The following is a 24,982-nucleotide window of genomic DNA, read 5'->3' on the forward strand; positions in this document are numbered from 1 at the left end:
AGGATGCACTGAGCACCTTACTCCTCTTTTTTATTTTCTCTCCTTAGGGATGAATTTTCATCTCTCAATCACACGTTCCTAACTCTGCTTTCTCCCCGGAGTCCTTTTGACTTCACATCTCATGGGGTCATCGGACCCTATGAGATGACATAGATCATATCTGCTGATGGATCATCGAGGTCTGGGTCGTGGAATTCCTGCTACCGACCACGCCACTGCCCTGTTGAGACTCCGCCCACTGTTGATACTCCGCCCACTCCTCCTCCCCACCACCATCTGCCTGATGGATCGTGGAGGTCTCCATCGTGGAATATGCCTACTATGAACTATTCATACACTCTGTCATATTCATTGAATGTATTTTAACTCTAAATCTGTCCTTCTGTACACATTACATCTATTGCACCTGTCCATCCTGGAGAGGGATCCTCCTCTGTTGCTCTTCTGAAGGTTTCTTCCCTTTTTTCCCCCCTGAAGGGTTATTTGGGAGTTTTTCCTGATCCGATGCAAGGTTTTGGAGCAGGGATGTCTATGTGTACAGATTGTAAAGCACTCCGAGACTAATTTGTGAAATTGGGCTATACAAATAAACTGAATTGAATTGAATTGAATATCTGGTTTGCCATTTACAGTCTGCCTGATTCCATGTGAACAACACATTAATGGAATTAGAAAAGTAGAGAGTATATTCTTGTTGAAGTACAGTGCAGAGACAGTAACAAAACGCAGGACATTATTGTATTTAAAAGACTGACTTTGGAAGATAATTATGTGTTATTGTTGAACAGGAATCAACGGTGTATGCAGCTGGACAGCCGAGAGTAGGGTCCTATACTGGGAGCCCAGCTGCAGTAATTGATTTCTGCTGCCACACCAGGGTTAAATGACTGGGATTAGTGGACTATGAACAAGGCCTATTTATTACTGGGATGGTCATGATTAGCTCGTTACTCAGCTCACTGAGGCTCATCTAGCCGGCTGTCACCGGGGAGGGGGGGGCTGTGTGTGCATATTTAAGCCTGTGTTGTCAATAGGACTGGTCAATGAGTATAACAGCAGTGCAGCCTGAGGAGTTAACAAAGCCATTCAAAAGAAAGCCTCCAGCATTCATTACAACTATTCACAAGGTATTGTATCTAAATACACTGAGGCTCAGCTTGGTCCTCTCTGATGCTTTGTGTATTTAAATTGTAATTTATTTCAAAACAGCACTACAAGTTGGGAAAAATACAAGCTATTTGTTCAAATTTTACAGCCAAGCATTCACGTAAGCTCTCACTGTACTTCTGAAATGGTGCTGAGCAAGCGGAAGGAAGAAGAAGAGGTGGAACTCCATGTCAAATGTGGTAAAGAAATCAAGGGATGACAGAACTCTGTGTGTGTGTCTGTGTGTGTCTGTGTGTGTGTATAATTTCATGGTCTGCATTTTACTGTAACGCTTAAGTAATTGTGCTTCAGCATGACATGAACGAGCCAGTGGACCCTCAGCTACACTGAATGGTGTCTTGTGCATCGGGGCGTGACCGTAGACCATTTAAAATATGGACTTCATTTCTGTGACATCACTTGTAGATTTTTGAAGAGCCCTAGTGAAGCTCAAAGTGGGCGACTCCAGACGTATCGGTGGATCGTAGATGGAGCTACGGCTGGTGATGCAGCAGAGTAGACTGCTAGTGACCTGAGACGACACCCACCTGTCACTCAGAACGCGCCGTCAATTACACCACTTTAATATTCGTTCATGATCAGTGCACTGTTTATCCCGGTCTAGGCTTAGGTCTTTCCATGTCCCCTTTCTTAATATAATATAAACTGGTATAAAGTTGTCATAAAAACATTGATATTAGCTATAGAGACCAACAATGTTTTTTGTACCCAACTGTAAACATGTTTATGATGATTGACTTGTTTTTCAAGTCAGTCTTGAGTGGCCATTCGAAGAACAGCACTTAAACAATGTCCTAATTTCACAGCACCGAGGTTGTGTCATCAATACAGATAAGATATGATAAACATGATTAGTGTTGTGCATTTGTATTTTTGTTTAGTGTGTGTATGTTTACATTCACTACAGTCATGTAGAGACCAGGGCTGGACCCAAATGTATGACTGAGGTGCCGAGATGTGGTTTTGGAGATTTCCGGTCCACAATATGATGCGACTCAAAGTGCTCATACATCCCAGATACTACACATCCCCACTCAGTTTGTCTGGCTGTATTTATTGGTAAATTCACCTCTGTTCTATGTGATCTACGCTGCATTCAGGGACTCAGAAAAAGAGTCTAAAAAGCAATCAGACAGCTAAACATGTTGAATGGACTTGTAATGTGATAATGTAAAAGTTGAAGACTGAAAAATAAAAACTGCTGTTTTCTTTTTGTTACTTATCATTTTTTAGTACAACGCACAACACTCAAACGGCAGGCTCTGAGGCTCTGGGCCAACTTCTTTGTTACACAATGACAATCGCAGTGACAAATGAAGGAGTGCTGCTGCTGTTGGTGATCAGCTCGTCAGCGATGATCTAACTCCAGCAGGCAGCTGGGAAGCAAATGTTAAACCCTCCTTGCTCTCCACGTCCCCCTTCAGATCAGTTTGGCTGATAAGCTGCCAGGAGCTTGTCAAGGTCAGCAGTTATTTAGCCCCACCCCAGTATTTACATAGCGGGTCCCTCAGAAGAGCTGGGGCCGGAGGAGTGTGGGCACTGAGCGGAGTACACTGCCAGTGTTGATGTACTGCACAAGGATGTGGTCAATAGTGGCATCTGCTGGTGGAAAGATGAAGTGCATCCGAGTGTAAAAGATCCTTGAAAATTGTTGAGCATGTTAGAATTCACTTCAGCACATTACAAATAACTGGTGTGTAATTTACATGTGCAAAACAAGTGCCTTTACTACTACCACTCGTGCCTCTCTTTACAGTCCTCCAGCTGTCCCCAGATATTGGGAGGTGTTTATGGTCCTCCTGGCTGGTGGTGATACAAAGTTATTAGCTACACCCTTTTTGAGTGGGGATGACGAGGGCGTGTTGAATGTTTGGTTAGGTTCACACACCTGAGAGAGATAATGGAAAAAGGTAGCTGAACCATGTAGATAGGGTACATAAGGAACAAGGAGGAAATAAGAATCATAAGGTTGAAAAAAAATTATAAGAATAAAGATGTCAATTTGACAGATCTCGCAAAACGTTGCCGCTAACGTTAGAGGGAAAGGGACCTCACCTTCAGTTAGTGGCTGTGTAAGGACACCAGGGGCAGGCAATTATTTTTCCCAAGGTGCCACATGAGAAAGTAACTGTTGTCGAACGTCGGACCAATAGACTGAACTCAATCTTGCTCAATATTATCTTTATAAAAAGCAGTAAATGTTATCATTGTCATAAAGCTGCGATTGGCAAGAGTAAATGTCATGATCAGGAATGTAGCTAAGTAAGTATAAATAGTACAAATTCAAGATAGTCGTTCAGTATTTACATTGTATTCAACTTTGTACTTCCACTCATATGTCAGAGGGAAATATTTACTCCACTACATTTGTCTGGCAGCTTTAGAAACTAGCTCTGTTGCAAAAAATGTTAAACCCTACCTTACTACCCAAACTGAACAAAACTGTATAAAAGGAGTTAAAATGAACTCCACCTTAAACATCTGCAGCAGGAATAATGATCTAAAAATACACTTATGTAATACCCATATAGTCCAATAATATCTATCCCAGGGCATTTGTTGCATGATTTGGTCCCAACAAAACCCCCCAAAAAGCTAAGACCTGTTCCCGGTCAGATGCCCGAACCATCTGAAATGGCTTCTTTTGACTCGGTCACCAAGCTATCTGACTACCTTGTCTTCATGTGTGAGCCCAGCCACTCTACAGAAGGACTCATTTTGACCACTTGATCCGTTATCTCTTTCAATGACTCCCATTAATTACTGTGGCAGCCCGCCAGAGTTACATAATGCAGTCGGCCCCAGTCTTGAAACACAGACCCGGTCTTAGCATGCTCTGTGGGAATGACTTTATTTGCTGTGTCATCACCATCAATATCTATACAACAAATATGTTTAGAATTAAATTATTCACAAATTCTTTCATTTTTTAGGCTCTTAGTGTCTAAAATATAACACTTCCGAGTGAAGATTACAAATAATTAAGAACAGAGGTCTCCTGGCTGCTTCGGCTATCAACAGTTAGACTACAGATCGGCCCACCCCACAAAGTCATCCACGACTGGCCTGTACAACACTTCCTGTCCATCCCTAATACACCCGACCACTGCAGAGGCAATCAGAGAAGTTCTGCAGATGGCATGACCCTGAGATGTACTGTAAATGATGAACAGGAATGGAGACCCATGGGAAGGGACAGGAAGGGTTCTGTCTGAATTAATGGGAGACCGAATTGACACGCTTGTTATTGAATTTAGATAGTTAGATTGTCGCATTTTAAATCTCTATATTTGCAGCACACAACCCTCAAACACCCATCTCCTAACCTTGCCAGAAGGCTTCAGCCGGGGCCAACATGCATTATTCATGCGAGCCAAGAAAGCTACATTTAATTTCCAAATCATCTGTTGGCAAGGCTTATAATGAGATGTTAACTTAATAGTGGGGAAGCTTAAACTCCCTGAAAGGGGGAGAGGGAGAAAAATAGGCAAGATAGATGGGAGGTGTTTAGGATTGCATGATCAATACAGAGATAAGGACCTACCTCCATCACCCAGCACTCGCTGATGTTTTTGCACTTGTTTGGCTTTTATTTATGTGCATATCATTTTCTCTCATTCTTTTGTCTTTTAATCTGCCACATCAGCACCGGACTGTAGAGGACATCTGGAAAGACAAAAGGCCCCTTCACACCGGAATACTGTCGAAAAGAAGATCCACAGTTGCGTTGGATTTGATGGTTGACACAAACAAACACATCAGCATATTGCTGCCCCAGCCTGTGATTTCAGAAATATGCCGGCATCACCGTGGAAAAAACAAACAAAACAGCGTCTGATGTATAACATACGCATTATATATATAAATTATATGACGGTTGATTTTGTCCACTACTCAAAGTATAAAGGGCTCCCGGACCTTGTTTTCAAGTAATAATATTGGCCTTAAATATCCCTTATCAGGCTCAATCATCTGTGTCATCATTACCACATTAAATAAAACTATTCACAAATCACCCAGTTACACCGTTTGTTTTAGTCATCTTTTCTTTTTTGCTGTAAATTAAAAGGAGCAACGGCGCAAATCCATGCTTTATAAATGTTTTCCACTAGGGGCATTGCTGCTGTATTATGGAACACTGCAGGCAACTTTTGCAAATATTATTATAACTTTATAACTGTTGAAAGTGTGTGTGTGTGTGTTATATATATATATATATATATACACACAGGCATGTGCACAGATATATGGAGGACTCTAAATGACTTAAGTATAAATAAATACATAAATAAATGCATGAATAAATATAGGAATAAATAAATGCTTAAATAAATGTATATATAAATGCTTAAATAAATGTATAAATAAATACATAAATGCTTAAATAAATGTATGAATACATAAATAAATACAGGAATGAATAAATATAAGTTATAAATCAACAGGACATGATTAAATAAATATATTTCTACATTTCTGTATTTCTTCATTTATTTATTTCTCTATTTATGTGGCCACACGTATTTCTTTATTTATTTATGTGTGACATTTACGTGTCCGTATATTCAAATGAGCTGGGGCGGTCCGAACCTCTCTCTAAAGCATGATTGGTCACAGGAGTGTAATGCACCTGGTGTGTTATGCTCGACTATTTCTGCCTGGCACATGATGCTGAAGTTGGCTCGCTCAGCTCACTGTTAGCAGAAGTTAGCCTAGACAGCTTTTTTACTTCAGCCGTTTATCAATTCCAAGTACACCGAGTACAGACCCGTGTTCTTTATGAGTCTGGTCTTGGGAGTCCAGACTCTCGAGGACGCAGGACGATTTTTCTGGTCTTGTGACGTCACCACATCAACTGTTCTTGCTCATGAATTTACTCCAATTATTCACTGTAAAATACTTTACAGTGGAGTAGAATGTGTTGCGGTGTTCACTGTTGTTTGGCGTAGGCTACGAATAAACGGTAATAACTATACGTCTCGTAGCTTTCCTGACCCAGGGTCGCTACAATATGAAATTATGAATCTTAAACCTCAGTCAAATTGACGTAACGTTATCTTTTAATAAATAATAAACTCTTTGTGCTCTTTAGATCCTCCAAAACCTAATTATATCTCATGTTTAGCCGCTACGGAGACGTCAGAGCCAGCGGAGCATTTCAAAAAGTCCTGCCGAGATCAGGCTGCTCTCGGCGGCCACACAGCGTGCCGAGCGCCCGGAGCTCACTGGTCCCGCGAGCAGGACCTCAAATCTCCGTCATATATCCTTATTAGACTGAATCTCGATAAACCGACCACAGATTTGATGCTTAAACAACTAACTTCTCGGCTGAAAACATCCTTAAATTACATTCCGTGACTCAACAACAGTAGTATTTAGAATGTACAGACAAGAATGCATAATAAACACTGTTCGTCTACAGGTCCAAGTGCGAGGGATCGATTGCTTCTGTCTTGCTCCCCGACTTGACCAATCCTGTTTAACAATGAGGTTCGGACCACCACAGCTCATTTGAATATACGGACACATAAATGTCACACATAAATAAATGAAGAAATACGTGTGGACACATGAATAGAGATATAAATAAATGAAGAAATACAGCATCATGAGAAAAAAGATAATCATGAGACCAATGTAGGGCACTGTGGAGGAACACAGACTACAAACAAGTAGGTTTGGTGAATCAGTGGTCCTAGCTTGTAAATTAAATCATTGGTTAATCACATTAATGTGTTTCCCTACGGATTGGAGTATATCTATAGCAGTGGAAGGGGGAGACAGGTGTCTGATCTTCTAATTTAGCTATACATGGTGTATGTTAAGCTAACGTTCACTAGCTACCATACAGTAAGTCAAATGAGATAATTAGTGAAGTAGACAGACAGCTAGCGAGTTAGTCAGCTGAGGAAGTTGACAGTTGAGAGATTTTGTTGATTCGAGTCATTTTAGTTATAATCATTGCGGCTAGTTGTTGACTAGTTAACTTAACGTTAGCTAGCCACCACATCATAGGATTGACAGGAGCCGAGATTTTAACCACGTTGGAGTGCACAAGCTGTGCGCATACAGCTGTCTGTGAAGCTGAACACACATGTACCTGTGAAAGGCTATTTAGCATCGCAGGACTAGTCTTCAGCCCAACAAGAGCGAGACTGAATTCTCTCAATTTTAAAAACCAACTACGGTACTTTTGAAGATGAATAGGAAATTCTTCAGTTTCAAGTAATGACTGGGTTGTTACTTTCGGAGCTGCTTTACTATTTATCATGTTTTGATATTTTAGTCATTTTGTGGATGATCAGATTGAGTTATGATTGTAGCCCAATTGCAGTTTGAGCAACACTCTGTGTTCAAATCAGGCCCATAGGAGTTTACAAGGCAGGTTTCATTTCTCAAAACACTGATCTTATGCATTTAGTTGATATTTTTGCTCAACACAAAATTATGCATTTACACTCTACATCCTCTTGTTGGAATGAGCATACTTATAAACGCACTATTACAATATATGTATAGTGTCATATTGCTTTTCGGCCATAGTAGATGCAAAAGTATACGCATGTACAAAATATTATGTTGGACATTGTTGCTCCTGGATGGATCACAGCCAACCCATTTATTTTCAACGCAACCCCTTGTCCTTGGTCATGGTGGCCACACCACTTAAAATAAACTTCATAATTCTCAAAATATTTATTATTTTTTTATTAACAACATTTATTCGTACTCTTACTTTCAATACTTAAGTACAGTAAATATCAGATACTTTAAGACTTTTACTCAAGCAGTATTCTAATTGGTGACCTTCACAGGAGTCATTTTCCAGTAAGGTATCTTTACTTTTACTCAAGTATGGCTTATGGGTACTTAACACATCACTGCCTTTGGGATATTTCTGGTCCCCGGAAGCCTCAAACCAGTGGAGGGGGAAATGTGATGTCATGAGAGGAAGTGTCATCAATGGGAGATATATCCCCTCCCAGTGGTTGCAGCAGACTACAACCCATCATGGGGAGCTGGCATGAAGGACAACAAAGGGCAGGAGCAGACAAGATGAAAAACACCAGAAGAAAACTGAGAATACTTATGTATTGTTTTGTGTAGCGGCTTTTCTGCCAGAGTTAAGCTTATCTTTTGCTAAATACAAAATGCATACACACACACAAATACTAACTGATTGATACTTATTAAATGTTGACAGAGCACTTCTATAATATAATATTATATAACCACCGCAGCTTTTCCAGCCTTCGCAGCACTCGTTCAGCGGTCCACAAACACACTGATTAATTACATGCGCTGCAAATCACATCACGTGATGCTACTCAGCCAATCACATATGTGTATTCTGATAAGCGTCAGAGCCGGCGTTTCTCAATATGCGTTCTTGTCCGTACTTTTCTCTACTTGTGTTCTCGTGGACTCGTGAAACGTCATCAGTCTCAGCCCAAGTACATGTTCCAATTCAAAGTTCGCTTCTCGCAAAGCACGGTCAAAATACCCGGATGTGACTTGATCCTCTCACTTTCCGGAGGATGCATCAGAGGAGACTTGTGCGTACTCTAGCCAGCCGATATCCCAGAATGCATTTCACCAGCAACCGGAAACAGTAGCGGAGGAGAAAATAAACTACTGACAGTTGACTTTTTATAAATACGACTGTTGTTGAGTCACGGAATGTAATTTTACGATGTTTTCAGGCAAGAAGTTAGTAGTTTAAAAATCAAATCTGTGGTCGGTTTGTTTTGATTCAGCCTAATAAAGATCTGCGCCGTAGATTTGAGGTTCTGCTCGCTCAGTGAGCTCCGCAGCGCCGGGCGGTCAGCGCGCTGTGTGGCCGTCGACAGCAGCTTGATCTCGGCAGGACTTTTTTAAATGCTCCGCTGGCTCTGACGTCTCCGTAGAGGTTAAACATGAGATATATTTAGGTTTTGGAGGATCTAACGAGCACAAAGAGTTTATTATTTATTCACAGATAACGTTACATCAGTTTGACTGAGGGTTAAGATTCATAACTTCATATTGTAGCGACCCTGGGTCAGGAAAGCTACGAGACGTTGTATAGTTATTTCCGTTTATTCGTAGCCTACGCCAAACAACAGTGAACACCGCAACACATTCTACTCCACTGTAAAGTATTTTACAGTGACTAATTGGAGTAAATTCATGAGCAAAAACAGTTGATGTGGTGACGTCACAAGAACAGAAAGACCGTCCTGCGTCTTCGAGAGTCTGGACTCCCAAGACCAGACTCATAAAGAACACGGGTCTGTACTCGGTGTACTTGGAATTGATAAACGGCTGAAGTAAAAAAGCTGTTAGCTGAGCGAGCCAACTTCAACAACATGTGCAAGGCAGATTTATTTAATGATGTCTTGTTTAGGTACAACTTATATTGATTTATTCCTGTATTGATTTATTTAAGTCCTCCATATACTATAGCATAATACGTACCTCTATATCACAGCTTCCATCAAATGAAAAGAACTGGGCACAAACACATAAACCTCTCTCCTCTGTTCAGACAGAAACAGGAAAAAAATCCCAAAACAAGTGTGGAGCTGCCTCACCTCTAGGACTTCATAATAACCTCAAGAACTTCCTAATAATTAGGAAGAGAGCCTCCTCTCTGGATTAAATCCACGCCATGCATTCTAAATCAGTGTGTGTAGCCAGGCTTGACCAGCAGGGCTCCAGGGCCGCACAGAGTGTCTGTGCGAGTGTGTGTGCGTCACACACAAACACACACACAAACAAACACGAGGCCAGCCATGCCCTGCTCTTCAAGGTTCACTGCAGCTCTCTTGCTGGAGAGGCGATCTCTGTGTGCTCTTCGTGGGTGCAGGTGGTCTCTGACCTTTCAGCAGCAGTCTCCTGAGTGAACCCAACGGAGCTGTGGCCTTTTAACACACGCCAGCACAAATCACTCGAGTGCACACCAGCTGACATTTACTGCTATTACCTTCATCTTACTAATGGGATTTCCCCTACAAATATGATCCCATCTAGCGAATTTAACTATAATCGATAATGCAATTTGATATTTAAACAAGCTCTAAATACAGGGCTTTAGAGTGCAACATATGTTGCACCGTCTATGAAAACATTGGTTTGTGAATAAATGAATACAATTAGCGTAATCAAGAATCTCGCTATTAAGAATCAGTGGGAGTGAGAGATATGCCCCATGAGCAGATTATCATATACATTATATATATACAAAATGTGTATAACGCAGACTTGCTGATGCAGTCAACCCATTGAGGAACAGTTCATGAGTCGGCCGTTACTCAGTTTTTTTCTGAAAAGAGACTTCAAGCTGCATTGTAGTTCATACACATCACTGATAACCCACATAATTGGACAGTGAGCTTTATTAGCCACATCTATTTCATAGTCAAGAGCTAAAACCAAACAACACATCCGGATGCTACATGTGTGGCTGTGCTAAAGACTTGGGATGCACCGATCTGATCGGCGCCGATCCATATCGGCCGATATTCCCATTATCGGTTTTGATCGGCGTTCTCAAAAGGGCTGATCAGATGACGTAACATATGCGAGAACTATCAGACATTTCAATCGCTGCGCATCGCAACGGAGACGATGCGCCCGGCGAGGGCCGCAGAGTGAGAGGTCCACGAGGGGATCCTCACGCACCGAGCGGCGTCTCTGTCCCCCGAGTTGAATCACTGGGTCAACTCAGCCGACACTCACATGTCTGAGCCCCTATAGAGCGTATTCACTCACGTGACCACAACAAACTCTGGCGGCCATGTTGGGGTCCCTCCACGGCATTGTTTTGCTTGTTTGTATGCCGCTCTTCCCTTAGAAATGACCATTATATCCTGAAGGAGACACAATTGCAGTTCAAAACGGTGTGCCTTGTGATTATGGTACTGTGCCTCACTGTTGGATGTGGGACTAATGATTCAGAATATGGGTTTATCAGCTCAACAAGACAGGCTATTACTTCAACTTGTCATGCATCTACTTCGGCTTCACTCGGCGTATGAGCGTTAAGACTGTTCTCATGTGTTTCTGTTGACACATCGGGTTGTGGGCACGTTTCCATTGACACACTCTCGTCAATAATCTCTTTGCTTTTTCGCCGAGCGAAAGTCAATGTCTTTCACTTGCGCAAAAGGAACTGTGGATGGAAACTTGGGAGGAAGCCATGAACATGGCAACTCCGTCGGGCGATGTCTGCCTTTACTCTGTGATTCATTTCAAGGTAAAATAAAACACTGGCTCCATGGGAACAGCACTCAGCACAGCCAGCCAGGCACTGCTGGTCCTGAAGGAGCTGGAAGCGGCTTCATCCAGACACTCGTCCTGGAGGCGGAGCTGTGCGACTACGGATCATAGTATGAACCCAGACACGGGGCGCTTGATGTGGTATTTCTACAACAAGTATAACGCAGAAATAGTTGTTAATGTCCCATGGTCGATAGCGGAAATGAAAACTGTTTTACAGGAATGTGACCGGGCTATGTGCTGGTAACTAGGGGTAACTAGCGAATTAACCACAAAGTGTTGAGCGAGTACAATCAGGTAAAAAAGCGTTGCGAATATTCAATTCCAACTGCTGAAATCTTTCTTTGGTAATGCAGAAGGACATGAGGTTGCTGGGCTCTCACATAATCAAACAGCGGACACGATAGCCAGGTCAACTTCTTCTGACATTTAATAAGTGGACCCCAAGATGGCGCGATTGAGATTCTGACGTCACGTGAATACGCTCTATAGACTGATGTTCACGGTAAATGCATTCGATCGGGAGCGCGCGAGGGTTTTGATAAAGTTAGCGGAAGGATTTATGTGACAACATCCGGTTTTGCAAAGTTAGCGGAAAGAACCACGTGAAACAACATCCGTTTATCAAAATAAGATGTCGACAAATCATACACGAACATATAAAAGTAAACAATGAACTGATTTTGTATCTTTATAGATCTTTTCTGAGATTTAGCTTAAATTATGCTAACATTAAAACATGTTTACTGTACCAAGGAAGAGTTTATAAAAATAAGTCAGACTTTTGTATGTTAAAAAAAGTCCTGTAAATAGATTTCCCCAAGAGTTCCAGGAAATGAATAATGCAGATGTGTTCCATACATATCTGAAATCCCCTACAATAGCAATCAAACAATTTTAATGTATCAATTAGGACATTTTTCAAAGTAAAAGTCCGAAATGTTTGAAGAAATCTGTAATTTCTTTAATGTTTGAGCTGGAGTTTGTGCAGTCCAGCACATCTCCTTTCACCTTGCTCTGCTATGGACAAATGTCCCCACCTCTATGCCAAAGGGTTCTCCTACCTTGGACCTGAGTGCCCAGTACTCCTCTGTGTCGTGTTCCACATGTTTGAAAGCCGTCAGATAGTCCAAACTGATGACCACCGTCTGCAGACAACAGAGTAGTGACATGTAAATAACTGAGGAGTCTACAGGTATACTTATCTTTGAAAACCAATAAAATTGAGGAAATTAGCAAAAGCAAATTTAAGTTTGGAATAATACTGACATTATCAGATATAGGATATATATAAAGTAACAACTTCAAGGCTGAATGACAGGATGGAGGAAAATGAACCACCAAGCTAAAGCAGTGCAACTTAACAGAATGCTGTTTATTGAAATGTCTAGTCAGCTATCGGAAGCAGTTTCAAACCTCAGCTGCAGCGGAGCTCAGTGAGACTTGGACACACTTTCAAGAATCATCCATCAACATGGTGTATTTGGAAACTGTTGAACGGTGGTAGTTTACAGAATGAGGAGATGTACTAAATATAATAAGTGCGGAAACAGTGATGACAGTGGGGACATTAGGTTATTGTGACAGTAAAAAAAGGATTTACAGCAAGGTGAAACCGATACAATAGTCACATGAGTAGAATAAAGTCTGAAGCTATAGAAACACATATCAAATTAAAGCTAAATTACAACAACAAAAAATGTAATCCAACACCCTTTTCCTCTTGTAAAACTAAAATATGACATATGCTTCTATAAGTTAGGACCAATCAGTTTTTACCAATAACATCATGACATCCATCCATCAATCAATCTGCAACTTTTGATGGATTTTTCTAATGATCACATTGGTCGATAGTCGGCTGATCTGATCTTCTAAAAGCAACTATCTCTGTAGCAGGTCTTGTTCTGCACGGCTAACCCGCGCAGGGTTCTCGCCATTCGTTCTCGCCATTCATTGGGTGTGTTCCTAAATACAATCAGACGCTCAACATTAAAATGAGAGCGCTGCTGTGCAAGAAACGGCCACTCTCAATTCATGCTCAATGTTGCGCTCTTGTTTTGAAGGGCAACAGCAGGAAAACCGATCTCAGAGGTAGGATGTGGCGAGTTGCCAAGAATCTCGGCCGTCATTCATGCACAAGCGTAACCTGTTAACACCGTAACGTAAGCATTGACACGAAGCTACAGGCATTTCACTCTTTATTTATTTTATGTCTGTGTACCTTGTAATATGTGAGGTTCTCAATAAAGGTCTTGGAAAAAAAGAAAAGAAAAAAAATCGGCATTTACCCTTGCGGCCCCACAGTTTGAAAACCTTAGACGAAAATTAGTGGCTTACCCCACTAATCTTGCTTTGTGATGATGCTTTGTGTCAAACACATCATGAGAAAAACATGAAATCATCGAACACCAAATAAAGCCGCTCAGGGCAGCGGTATGCAGTAACTCACTGTGGCTGCGGCTCGTCCAAAGCGAATGACACTCAGGTCATTGAGGTTTAGCGGTCTGTTGTACAGGTAAAACCCAGAGGAGGCAAACACTGCCGCGGCTAGAGAGGAGACTTTGAGGAGGTTACCAGCCATCGGAGCAACTATGGGAAGAAAAATTAACATCCTCACACAACTGTTCACAAAGATACAAGATACAAGATAGGAAAAAGGGTAAATGTGCCAAAACATGTGATAGCAGATGAGAATGTATCAACATTCACTCAGACCTAGCAGCACACTGTATTCTTTTATCCCAACAAAGTTCACCCAGCCCTCGCTGAGCCTAGGGGCACAACATTGAAAGTTGCATTTACAAACTGCGACTGACAAATCCTACTCATTGTTCTTTTAACTGCGCAATAACATTATGTTCTAAATGTTGCATAAAAACCCTATCCAGGAAGACATTCCTCATTTTATCTCTGACTGGCTAGTACTCGTTGCCTTTGACGGTTGAATTGGTTAGGTCTAGGCTTGAGGTGATTGGTTATAGTAAGAATATCAAGGTAAGCCAATCAGAGGCAGATTAGGGTGAGCCATGTCTTCATCTTGATTAGAAAGAAAATATCGGACGCTTTTAGAGTAGCCTCTTTTAGCTTTATCCAAGCCTTGCCATCTCGCACTGTAAAGTCGTGGTCGATGGTATGCCACTGTGGTTCAGCCCCACCTGCTATTCCCTAGATTGGTATCACACTCTGGCAGGGTTTTTCCTGCATAGAGAAAATTTGGGCGAGCGCCTAAGCCGTTTTCCCGAACGCCTATGACAAATCCCGAGCGCCTAAGGCAAAAAAAGTCTGCGATGGAAAAAAAAAAAAAAAAAAACTGTGTTCATCACGTGCATGTCAGCGAATATGTTCTCAATAGTATGTTTCAAGTAGGCTACAGCCGAACCCTCGTTCTGTTTTGATCAATAGTAATCGAGTTGATAAGCGTGTCTTCTTGTCTGATCAATATGCAACTGTGAGGTGCGCGAATGGACAGAGCGGCCAGCTGCTGATCACTCACTTAACAGCCCGACGTGCACGAATACACCTGGACTATTGTCAATAGGGATGCACCGATCTGATCGGCCGATATTCCCATTATCGGTTTTGATCGGCGTTCTCAAAACGGCCGATCAAATTTGGCCGATCAGATGACATAAAATCTGCGAGAACTATCAGAGACGTTTCAATCGTGGCGCATCGCAACGGAGACGATGTGCCCGGCGAGGGCCGGCAGAGGTCAGAGGTCCACGAGGGGATCCTCACGCACCGAGCGGCGTCCCTGTCCCCCGAGTTGAATCTCTGCGTCAACTCAGCCGACTCTCACATGTCTGCCCCTATAGACTGATGTTCACGGTAAACGCATTCGATCGGGAGCGCGCAAGGGTTTTGATGAAGTTAGCGGAAGGATTTATGTGACAACATCCGGTTTTGCAAAGTTAGCGGAAAGAACCACGTGAAACAACATCCGTTTATCAAAATAAGATGTCGACAAATCATACACTAACATATAAAAGTAAACAATGAACTGATTTTGTATCTTTAGAGATCGTTTGAGATTTAGCTTAAATTATGCTAACATTAAAAAAAATTACTGTACCAAGGAAGAGTTTATAAAAATAAGTCAGACTTTTGTATGTTAAAAAAAGTCCTGTATATAGATTTCCCCAAGAGTTCCAGGAAATGAATAATGCAGATGTATTCCATACATATCTGAAATCCCCTATAATAGCAATCAAACAATTTCAATGTATCAATTAGGAAATTTTTCAGAGTAAAAGTCCTAAATGTTTAAAGAAATCTGTAATTTCTTTAATGTTTGAGGTGCTTTTTATATGTATTTCCTCATAGTCCTAGGCAATAATGCTACACAATAAATAGAATGCTTCAATCAACACCGTGATCGGTATTATCGGATCGGCAGATACTGATTTCAGTGATCGGTGATCGGCACCAAAAAACCTGATCGGTGCATCTCTAATTGTCAATCTATTAGCCTATCTATTTTAGCAAAATGATTTCCTCAAGCATTGCCTCGCTTATTTATGGGGGGAAAAGCAAAAAAAATACATAGATGTCTGCTAATTACGGTGATATGGTAATACATTTTTGGGAGCACCGAAGACCCATTTTGACCCAGGAAAAACCCTGCACTCTGGTACCACCGACCTGCCAATTCCTACAAGAGGTGCTGGTTGATGCTGCGTTAAAATTTGCAATGCTTGACTCACGTTGCAAATATTTACAATGCTTTAATCGCGTGAGTTTACTCACTTGACCATATGTGGCTTTTTCCCGTGATTCGCTTCACTCGTGCCTTAGAGGGTGCAGGGCTTGTGGCTTGTCTCCGTAAAAACAGTTAATATTTCCGCCATCCATTGCGTAAGAACTAGCCACTAGTTCCACTTTATACTTGTTGAGGACATCCCACAAACGTCGGAACATCTACCGCCCTTGTGTTTGGGTTCATAACATCACCCGTAGGCTCACAGAGCTTGGTGACTTTCACAGAGTACGTTTTAATGACTGCTGCTTCCAGCACCATTAGAGCAGCAGCAGCCAGTTAGATTCAACAACGGCGGAGCATCTCAACGCTGATTGGCTTTCGCAACTCGGTGTCAGGCGGATTTTTCACCAACTTGAGGTGGATGAAGTGAACGCTTTTGGTGTGAACGTAGCATGAGAACACCACCATTTGGGGGAAGAGCACACAAACGGAACCCTGAGGTATGTCTACATTCGCACAAACAGTGGGATGAGGAAAGGAGTAGAGGCAGACAGAGTGTGCACGCCACCCACACAAGGTTTAAAAACAGCAGTCATGGAATGACACAACTTTTGAGTGGCTGGTTCAGTGTCGGCTGTTAATAAGAAACAGTTACCAACTGTTTGCTAGTTCAAAGTAGGCCTATCTATGGTGAATATGTAGTATGCCATGTCGGCCGGTTAATTTTCGGAAACATCAAGTTTCATATAATGTTTAGAAAGAAGTAACATATATTATGACACATGTATTAACCCATGTAATTAAAGAGTTAATTTCCTTAAATTTGGGAGACAAGGATGAGAAAAAATATCAAAACAAATCCTGACTGGTGGAATGACCCTTTTAAAATAAGTTCACATTACATGTCACTTAGCTGACGCTTTTATCCAAAGCGATTTACAAAACTGTTACAATCATACACCGTAGACACAGCGACAGGGAGCAATTTAGGGTTAGGTGTCTTGCTCAAGGACACATCGACTAGGGTGGGGATTGAACCTCCAACCCCTTGGTTGAAAGACGGACTTGCTACCCACTGACCCACAGTCACACAATTAACCATATTAGATATTCATAGATTTGACGATAAAAAGTATTCTTATTTGTAAAGATACAACTGTATGTTCTTAAATTGAACATAATGTTTTTAGACATCACCAGAACCCCCTCTTCACCTCAGCTTCCAAAGAAACCCGTGAATGAAGAAGACAGAAGGCTAGCAGGTGCAGGTTTTAGTACCGGAAGTAGTCTCACGTGCAGCTCATTTTGAGAAGATGCGTTCATGTGATACAAAACAACATGACATGCTCAGTGTGGTGAAGTGGACACAACTACCAGTCAGAATGTCCCACATACAACAACTTCATGAGAAACAACTTGTAAATGTCCTATTGCCAGCGTAGGTTCTCCTGTTTTACCTCAGAGTTTATGACCTGAGAGCGAAGGATTCTGGTTAACGTAGTGCCACAAGAGATGAAGGCTACTATATTCGAATTCGCTCCTGACACTCGCTCGATACTTTGACATCTAGAGAGGCCGCCTTCATGTTGCCCATACGGCCAGGCTGTGTGCAGTGATATAGTGTCAATATTTACCTTGATTGTCGCCGTTATGATAGATGAAAACTACACTCCGGTCGTCCACTGTCCGCAATGATGTTTTCTAAACGCGTCACAAACAATGGATTCTGGCGGTGGGTTCTCAGATGAGCAGCAGCAGCAGCGGTCGAATAGTTCAAAAATGTCCTCCTAACGTCTGTTCCTAAACACCTTTCCTTGACCTCTGTGGAAAATGTCACGGGGTCTAGGGAAAATGGGAAGGAGAATGCATGAGGAGTAAGGAAAAGATAGCCGCGTTGTTTAGATAATGGGACTCTACTTTCTTCTTCTTCTTTTCGGGTTTATGGCGGATGGCATCCAACACAAGGTGCAATACCGCCACCTACTGTATTGGGGTGTGGACTAGAGTTATCTACCCTTAAAAAAAAAAATGTATAGCCTTCCCCTCAATCCTGTTTCTTGTTTTCTTTTTCTTTTTAATATACTTTATTGATAATGCACAGTGTGATATACAGTGATCAAATAACAAGTATGTTCATTTTTTGTGTTTATGTTTCAGATTACAATTGTAAAGAGGAAAAATAAATAAATAAAAATAACAAAGGCAAGACAGAATAACAAATTGTTATGATAATGAGTAATGAAACACCCACCCACAGACCCACCCACGGACCCACCCCACCAATGGCCTTCATATTCTTTCACAGTTTGCGTAGTACACTATTTTAAAACTAAAGTTAGGTATTTAGGTTTAGTTACAGCAAGTCAGACGGCTAAGGACAGAGGATCAGATACATATAAATTACAATATGTGTCTGGCAAGACTGGCAGATTAAAAAGATATGAAATGAAAGGTTGCCATTTCTTGGTAAAGTTGTCATTACAGCCTCGAAGTGCATATTTAATTTTTTCAAGACTCAAGAAAAACATCACATCCTTAATCCAGGCAGACTGGGATGGTGAACTTGGAGATTTCCAAGCAAGAAGTATTATACGACGTGCCAGAAGAGTGGTAAAGGCAATAATATCTATGTCATTAGTACTATATAGGATGGGTTTAGCTGGGATTCCAAAGATTGCTAGTAGGGGGCACGGTTTTACCTCGATCCCCATGCAAAACTATAGTCAGAATATTAAAAACATAGCACCAGAAATGACCACGTTTAGGACACGCCCAAAACATATGTAATAAATCTGCTTGGTCAATCCTGTTTCTTTCAAATATTGCAGTACCTTTCCTGCCCCCAAGGTGAATGCATCTTTTCAATTTCTGAATCCTCATGCATAAGACAGTCTTTCTACTTCATTCACCGCCTCTATTACTTTCTCTTTAATATGGTCTACTCTATGTTTTTCCCCATCTTCCACAATGCTACATCATCAGCAAATAGGGATTCTCCAATATCACACTGAACTTGAAGGAACACTTCATTTATCAGGATGAAGGACAGTATTGGACTAATTACACTACCCCGAGGTATACCGTTCTCCACCGGGTATCTTCTTGATTGTGCCTTCCCAACTCTAACTTGGATAACTCTGTTTTGTTAAGTAAAAAAGTATTTAATCCAATTGTATACTCCGCCCCCTATTCCATCATATTTAATTTAATCATCAACCCCTCCTTCCGAACCATATCATATGCCTTCTCTACATCAAAAAACACAGCCATCACTGACTCCTTATTTACCCGGTCTTTTTTAATTTCTTTCTCTAAGCAAATAATTGAGTCCATAGCTCCTCTATCTTTTCCGAAGTCCACTTTAATGGGGTGGTATCAATCCCCTGATTTAATTCAATCCAGGAGGATTAATCCTGGTGGATCATTTTGAAATACTGCCCCCAGGGGCTGGCATTTCAAAACTTGTCATCCAGATCAGAATGATCCGGATAACCTGGGGCCGGTATTTCAAAATGATCCACCAGGATTAATCCTCCTGGATTGGATTAAATCCTGATCAGATCCCAAAAATGGGTATTTCAAAGCAAATCTGATCCTGAAGATTCAGATTCGGATTTGGTAATCCAATCCTGCCTTTTATCCGGATTAAACACTGCTGTTGAGTATTTCAAAACTTTAGTGGAAAATCTGGATCAGTTTGATCCTAAAAAATCAGGATTACCCTGATCCCACCTCAGAGGTGGATTTGAGGGAGATTACATGAAAAGGTTGGACCAGCCAAAGTGTAACTGCTCCCAAAGTTCATTGTTTGATACAGATATAGTTTGATCAATGTTTATTTTCTTTGCATGTTCCTTCCTTTTTCAGAAAACAGTGGAAAAAAAATACAACGTATTCGTTGAAAATCAGTCAAATGTATTTATTAACATGCATTCAGCACACACACTTAATTTTCATAGCCAAAGCTTAAACGGTTATGGCATTTGGAGCAGCTCTGTGTTAACTGGCTGTCTTCTCTTTCCACAAACATCTTTAACCCTTGTGTTGCCTTAGGGTCATTTTGACCCGAATCAATATTACACCCTCCCCCCGCCTTTGGGTCATTTTGACCCGATTCAATGTTTCACCCTCCTGTTACCTTTATATTTACTAACATATTTTACCCTTTGGGTTCAATTTGACGCCAGCAATTAAAACCTCCAGAAAATTATTAGAATTAATATTGTTTTCCAAGTTTAAGTGTGAGGCACTTTATGTTTGTTTGTTGACTACCGAAAGAACACCGACATTAAACATTGAATGGGGTCAAATTAATCCTAAAGCGGGGGGAGGGTGTAATATTGATTCGGGTCAAAATGACCCTAAGGCAACACAAGGGTTAAAGAGAACACATATTAAGGTTGTATCTCTTTTGTTGACAACTGTTTCCTAAAAATGCAACTTAATTGAGTTTATTTTGTATAGCCCATTATCAGAAATTACAAATTTGCCTCAGAGGGCTTTACAAACTGTACACATAGACATCCCTGTCCGAGGATCTCACATCGTAGATATGTACAACACATTTTAAAATCTACACCCAATGCATTGCGAGTAAATGCATTAAAATGTGGACCGCGACGAACAGACGCTAGCCTCTTTACTAGCTTGTTAGCTCCTTAACACAGAAGTCAATGGAGCAGCGTTAGCTCGCGTTAGCGCGAACTCGGCTTTATTTGACTTCGCCGTGCTCTCCTTTCAACTTTGTGCGGATTTACGTAATTTGTTAACTTACTATAGTGATTGCCTTTCATCTCATTTTAGGATGCATCAACACTGACCAATACTATACATCTATTGCATCTGTCCATCCTGGAGAGGGATCCTCCTCTGTTGCTCTCCTCCAGGTTTCTTCCCTTTTTTTCCCCCTGAAGGGTTATTTGGGAGTTTTTCCTGGTCCGATGTGAGGTTTTGGGGCAGGGATGTCTATGTGTACAGATTGTAAAGCACTCCGAGACAAATTTGTAATTTGTGAAATTGGGCTATACAAATAAACTGAATTGAATTGAATTGAATTTAGAGACGATCGTTGTGCCAGCTTCTCCTTTTTTCCGTAAAATGTTCCACTTCCTGTTACCTGTTTGTGATCCAGTGGGCGGGGCCTCATTTGGAAATCCCAATCTGCCGGTATCAGGATCACTCTGATCCAATCGCGCAAAGTTTTGAAATACCGGCATAGATCAGGTTGATCCGTGACTGAGGACAGGGGGATTTGGTTATCCGGATCATTCTGATCTGGATTTCAAGTTTTGAAATACCGGCCCCTGATTAATCCAGCATGATTAATCCTTGTGGATCATTTTTGAAATACTGGCCCCAGACGATTATCAACATGGATATTAAAATCACCAAGAATGACAACACAATAAAATAAATAAAGATTATAGACAGCACTTTAGTAAATTCATCAAAAAAGGTTGCACAGTCGGTGATCTGTAAACGTTGAGGAATAAAACTTGAGTTGAATTCAGAGCCATATTAAAAGGAAGGCTTGCATTGAAGATAATCATTAAATAAAATAGCAACTCCACCTCCTTTCTTATGCGTTCTTGTTTCACTCATGAAACTGAAGTTGGGAGGTGTTAATTCAATGAGAACAGATGCACTGTTATCTTGATCTAACCACTTTTTGGTTAAAAAATAAAAAATAAAGTTTGTCCCTCACAATGAAATCATTGATTCGAAAGGTTTCTCAGGAAAGAGACCAGACATTTATTAAAGCTAAGTTTAATGTGTTTGTGTGGCCATTTGTCCAATAGATCAAAAACAAACATGAATCAAATTTCCACCGATGCATCATGAGTTTGTGGTTTACGTAGCGAAAAGAAAGCATTGTCCATTCAGGGTTCTGTTTTTCTGATAAATTATTTAACTCAACAAAAAAAAGCAAATAAACAAAAGAACAAAGGAACTCCTTATGCTGCTCTCCTGTGCTGGTAAAAAAGAACATAGGCCTACCCAGCTGCATGCTGGTTCTGTACCTGCCTACTGCAATAACCACAGTGTTACCCAATTAGCGAACAAATGAACAATCAAAGGACTAAATATATCTAGACAACGACAACGAATTAAACTAAACTTTAATCTATATAACAATAAATGATGTTCTAATATATCAAAACATCTAACATAAATAAGCAAAAAACCTGAATGATTAAACAATAATTAAATTTCAATTCAGTTTATTTTGTATCACAAAAAGTACAATCTGTACACATAAGACATAGAAAAAACTCTTTCACAGTGAAAAAAGGGAAGAAACCTTCAGGAGAGCATCAGAGGAGGATCCCTTTCCAGGATGGACAGGTGCAATATATGTCATGTGTACAGAAAGACACACTACAGAGTTAAAACACATTCAATGAGTATGACAGAGTGTATAATAGTTGGTAGTAGGCATGGACCACAATCCAGACCTCCATGATCTATCAGGCAGATGGAGGTAGAGAGGAGGAGTGGGCGGCACATCAACAGGGCCATGGCATCAGACCCAGCCAGGTCCAATGGACCCTATGAGACGTGAAGTCACAAGGACTCCAGAGGGGAAGCAGAGTTAATAATGGAGAATGGAGAGATTAATTCATCCATAAGTAGAGACAGAAGAGGAGATAGGTCCTCAGTGTATCATAAAACATCCCCCAGCAGCATATAAGCCTATAGCAGCATATCTAGGGGCTGGACCAGAGCAAACCTGATTCAGCCCTAACTATAAGACTATTAAAAAGGAAAGTCTTCAGTCTACTCTTAAATGAGGTGACTGTGTCTGCCTCCCGGACTGAAGGTGGAAGCTGGTTCCATAAAAGAGGAGCTTGATAACTGAAGGCTCTGGCTGTAACACCCTGTTCTGTTTCTCCTGTGTCTCCTATGTCTCCTCTGTGTCTTCTCTGTCTTAATTGTTTAATTCCCTGCACCTGCCCTCAGCCACTCTTGTTTCGTTACTGTCTGATGTTGTACACCTGTTTCTCCCCCCCACCCCCTATATATTGTGTCAGTCTTTCCCTTGTCTCCTGTTGGATTGTCGTCTTTAGTTCTGTGTCCTTATCCCGTCGTCCTGTCTGTATTCCTGATTCTGACTGTTTGACCCTGCCTGCCCCTTTTTGGACCTTGTTGTTTTTTTGTAACTTTTGCCTCATTAAAGAGCGCCTTTTTGTTATTCATATTGAGTCCAGCTTGTTTCTCTGCACTTGAGCCTCACCCCGTGACAATAAGCTGACACTGGCTCCCATCCTATTATTTAAGACTCTAGGAACCACAAGTAGCCCCGCATTTAGCGAGTGCAGCTCTTTAGTGGGGCACTATGGTACTACAAGCTCATGAAGATAGGATGGCGCATCACCAATCAAGGCTTTGTAGGTGAGGAGGAGAATTTTAAATGTGTTTCTTGATTTTACGGGTAGCCAGTGCAGAGCAGCTAATACAGGAGTAATGTGATCTCTTTTCTTAGTAGAGCAGCCTGATAATAACGAGTTGGAGTAATCTAATCTAGAAGTAACGAACGTGTGAACCAGTTCTTCTGCATCGGTTTGAGAAATGATGTGCCTGTTTTTTGAAATATTACCTAGATGGAAAAATGCAGTCGTTGAGATTTACTACAATATTACTTATCAATTAAATAACTAAATACTAATATCAAATAAATAGCTCCAACAGTGTTTAAAGCTCTAATTGCACAATGTATTGGACAGGCAATTAATGTTAAATTAGCAGATTTACTAATGTTTCTTCACAGCTTCAAATTTCCTTTTCTCTAAATCAGGACAGGAATTGAGTAGGCTTGCTTCAGACAGGGGCTGACTGTTCCTGGAGTGTTATTAGCCTTGTAGTCTGGACCCAAAAGTTATCAATTAAGGCCTTTATCGGGCAGGGGAGATGGAGGATGGTTGTGGGGGCGGGAGAGGGGCAGAGCGCTTTAACTTTTCTGATTATGTAACTGACTGAGGACTTGGAGCCGGGGTGGAGGTCGAGCTTGAGACATTTTAGGAGGGGAAATGGGAGTGTGGCGGGGAGTGCATTTGGTTCCAGCAGTGACCAGCTTTTTCTTGTGGTTTATGAACTACAAGTGGGGAGAGGAGGGGGAGAATAGAGAGGACAGGGACCTGGGTGGAGTATAGGGGGCATGGAAGCAGGTGCTGGCAAGGGAAGTAAAAACTCAATTCCTGATGATTAGGTTGAAGACTTCTCCTCTTGACTCTCCTTAGGCCCATTCTTCCTGTGAGGTCTCTATGGCGATGCTGTATGAGTAATGTCAGTATAAAACGTGTCATTTCCTTTTGCCAGTAGATGGCGGCAATGACAATGTGATCATATCACATGCATCATGTTTCTCTACGTGAAGTAGACACACTTCACAGGAAGATAGTATAATAGATCCCTCTTTTGATCTCTGTTATTTTAATTAAAATGTTGAAAGTTAAATATTAGGTATTAGAAAATATACCTTGATATAGTAAACCAAAGCAGTCAATAAGTTGTATCATATGTGATGATTTGGTTCAGTTGTTTGTTAAAGCACCAGTCTGGCTAATTGATTACAACTGCATTTCATTATGCAATCATGTATTGTCATGAACAAGACCGTATGGGTCTGGTGTCTGAAGACATTTAAATGAGTATTGGCTATTACCTAACCTAACAATAATCTTCTGTGCTAGTCAGAGATTGTACTTTGAAACGACCACCCAGGTTTTTCTGTACATGTGTACCTCTGGTAATCAACAGGGTTGGTTTAAGGGGGGACAGGGAAAAGGCCCCATATAAAAGACCTGGATAGAGGTGTTGCCTTGTTAGTCAAGACTGAGGGCTGACAACATAGAA

At 41.2% G+C, this 24,982-nt stretch overlaps 1 protein-coding gene across 3 annotated transcripts; it reads right to left on the bottom strand.

The window, feature by feature from the left end:
- Positions 1 to 4,182: 4,182 nt before the first annotated feature.
- Positions 4,183 to 18,015, bottom strand: adck1 (aarF domain containing kinase 1). 3 transcript variants are annotated; one of them, XR_008833196.1, is made up of 4 exons: positions 17,764 to 18,015; positions 13,880 to 14,019; positions 9,625 to 12,575; positions 4,183 to 4,867 (listed from the first exon to the last, which is right to left on the bottom strand). XR_008833196.1 is itself a non-coding variant. In XM_056426566.1 (4 exons), the coding sequence occupies exons 2-4, from the start codon at positions 14,009 to 14,011 to the stop codon at positions 4,772 to 4,774; spliced, it is 312 nt and encodes a 103-aa protein (XP_056282541.1). In that variant the 5' UTR covers positions 14,012 to 14,019; positions 17,764 to 18,015; the 3' UTR covers positions 4,183 to 4,771. The 3 variants fall into 3 exon arrangements, 2 of the variants coding, with proteins under 2 accessions (XP_056282541.1, XP_056282540.1); XM_056426566.1 differs by having other exon boundaries at positions 12,492 to 12,575; XM_056426565.1 differs by lacking the exon at positions 4,183 to 4,867 and adding an exon at positions 7,860 to 8,186 and having other exon boundaries at positions 12,492 to 12,575.
- Positions 18,016 to 24,982: the final 6,967 nt, after the last annotated feature.

Source organism: Pseudoliparis swirei, chromosome 11 (genome assembly GCF_029220125.1).
Source record: "Pseudoliparis swirei isolate HS2019 ecotype Mariana Trench chromosome 11, NWPU_hadal_v1, whole genome shotgun sequence".
In the NCBI taxonomy this organism is placed as follows: domain Eukaryota; kingdom Metazoa; phylum Chordata; class Actinopteri; order Perciformes; family Liparidae; genus Pseudoliparis; species Pseudoliparis swirei.

What these genes read in the sequence shown, in the direction of transcription:
- adck1 (XM_056426565.1), bottom strand. Translation starts at nt 14,011, where the DNA reads ATGGCTGGTAACCTCCTCAAAGTCTCCTCTCTAGCCGCGGCAGTGTTT. An exon ending in TTGGACGAGCCGCAGCCACA is followed by an intron (nt 12,576 to 13,879) that starts GTGAGTTACTGC and finishes TGTTGTCTGCAG; the next exon opens with ACGGTGGTCATCAGTTTGGA. An exon ending in ACTGGGCACTCAGGTCCAAG is followed by an intron (nt 8,187 to 12,491) that starts GTAGGAGAACCC and finishes CCTTCATGCCAG; the next exon opens with CTCCCCATGATGGGTTGTAG.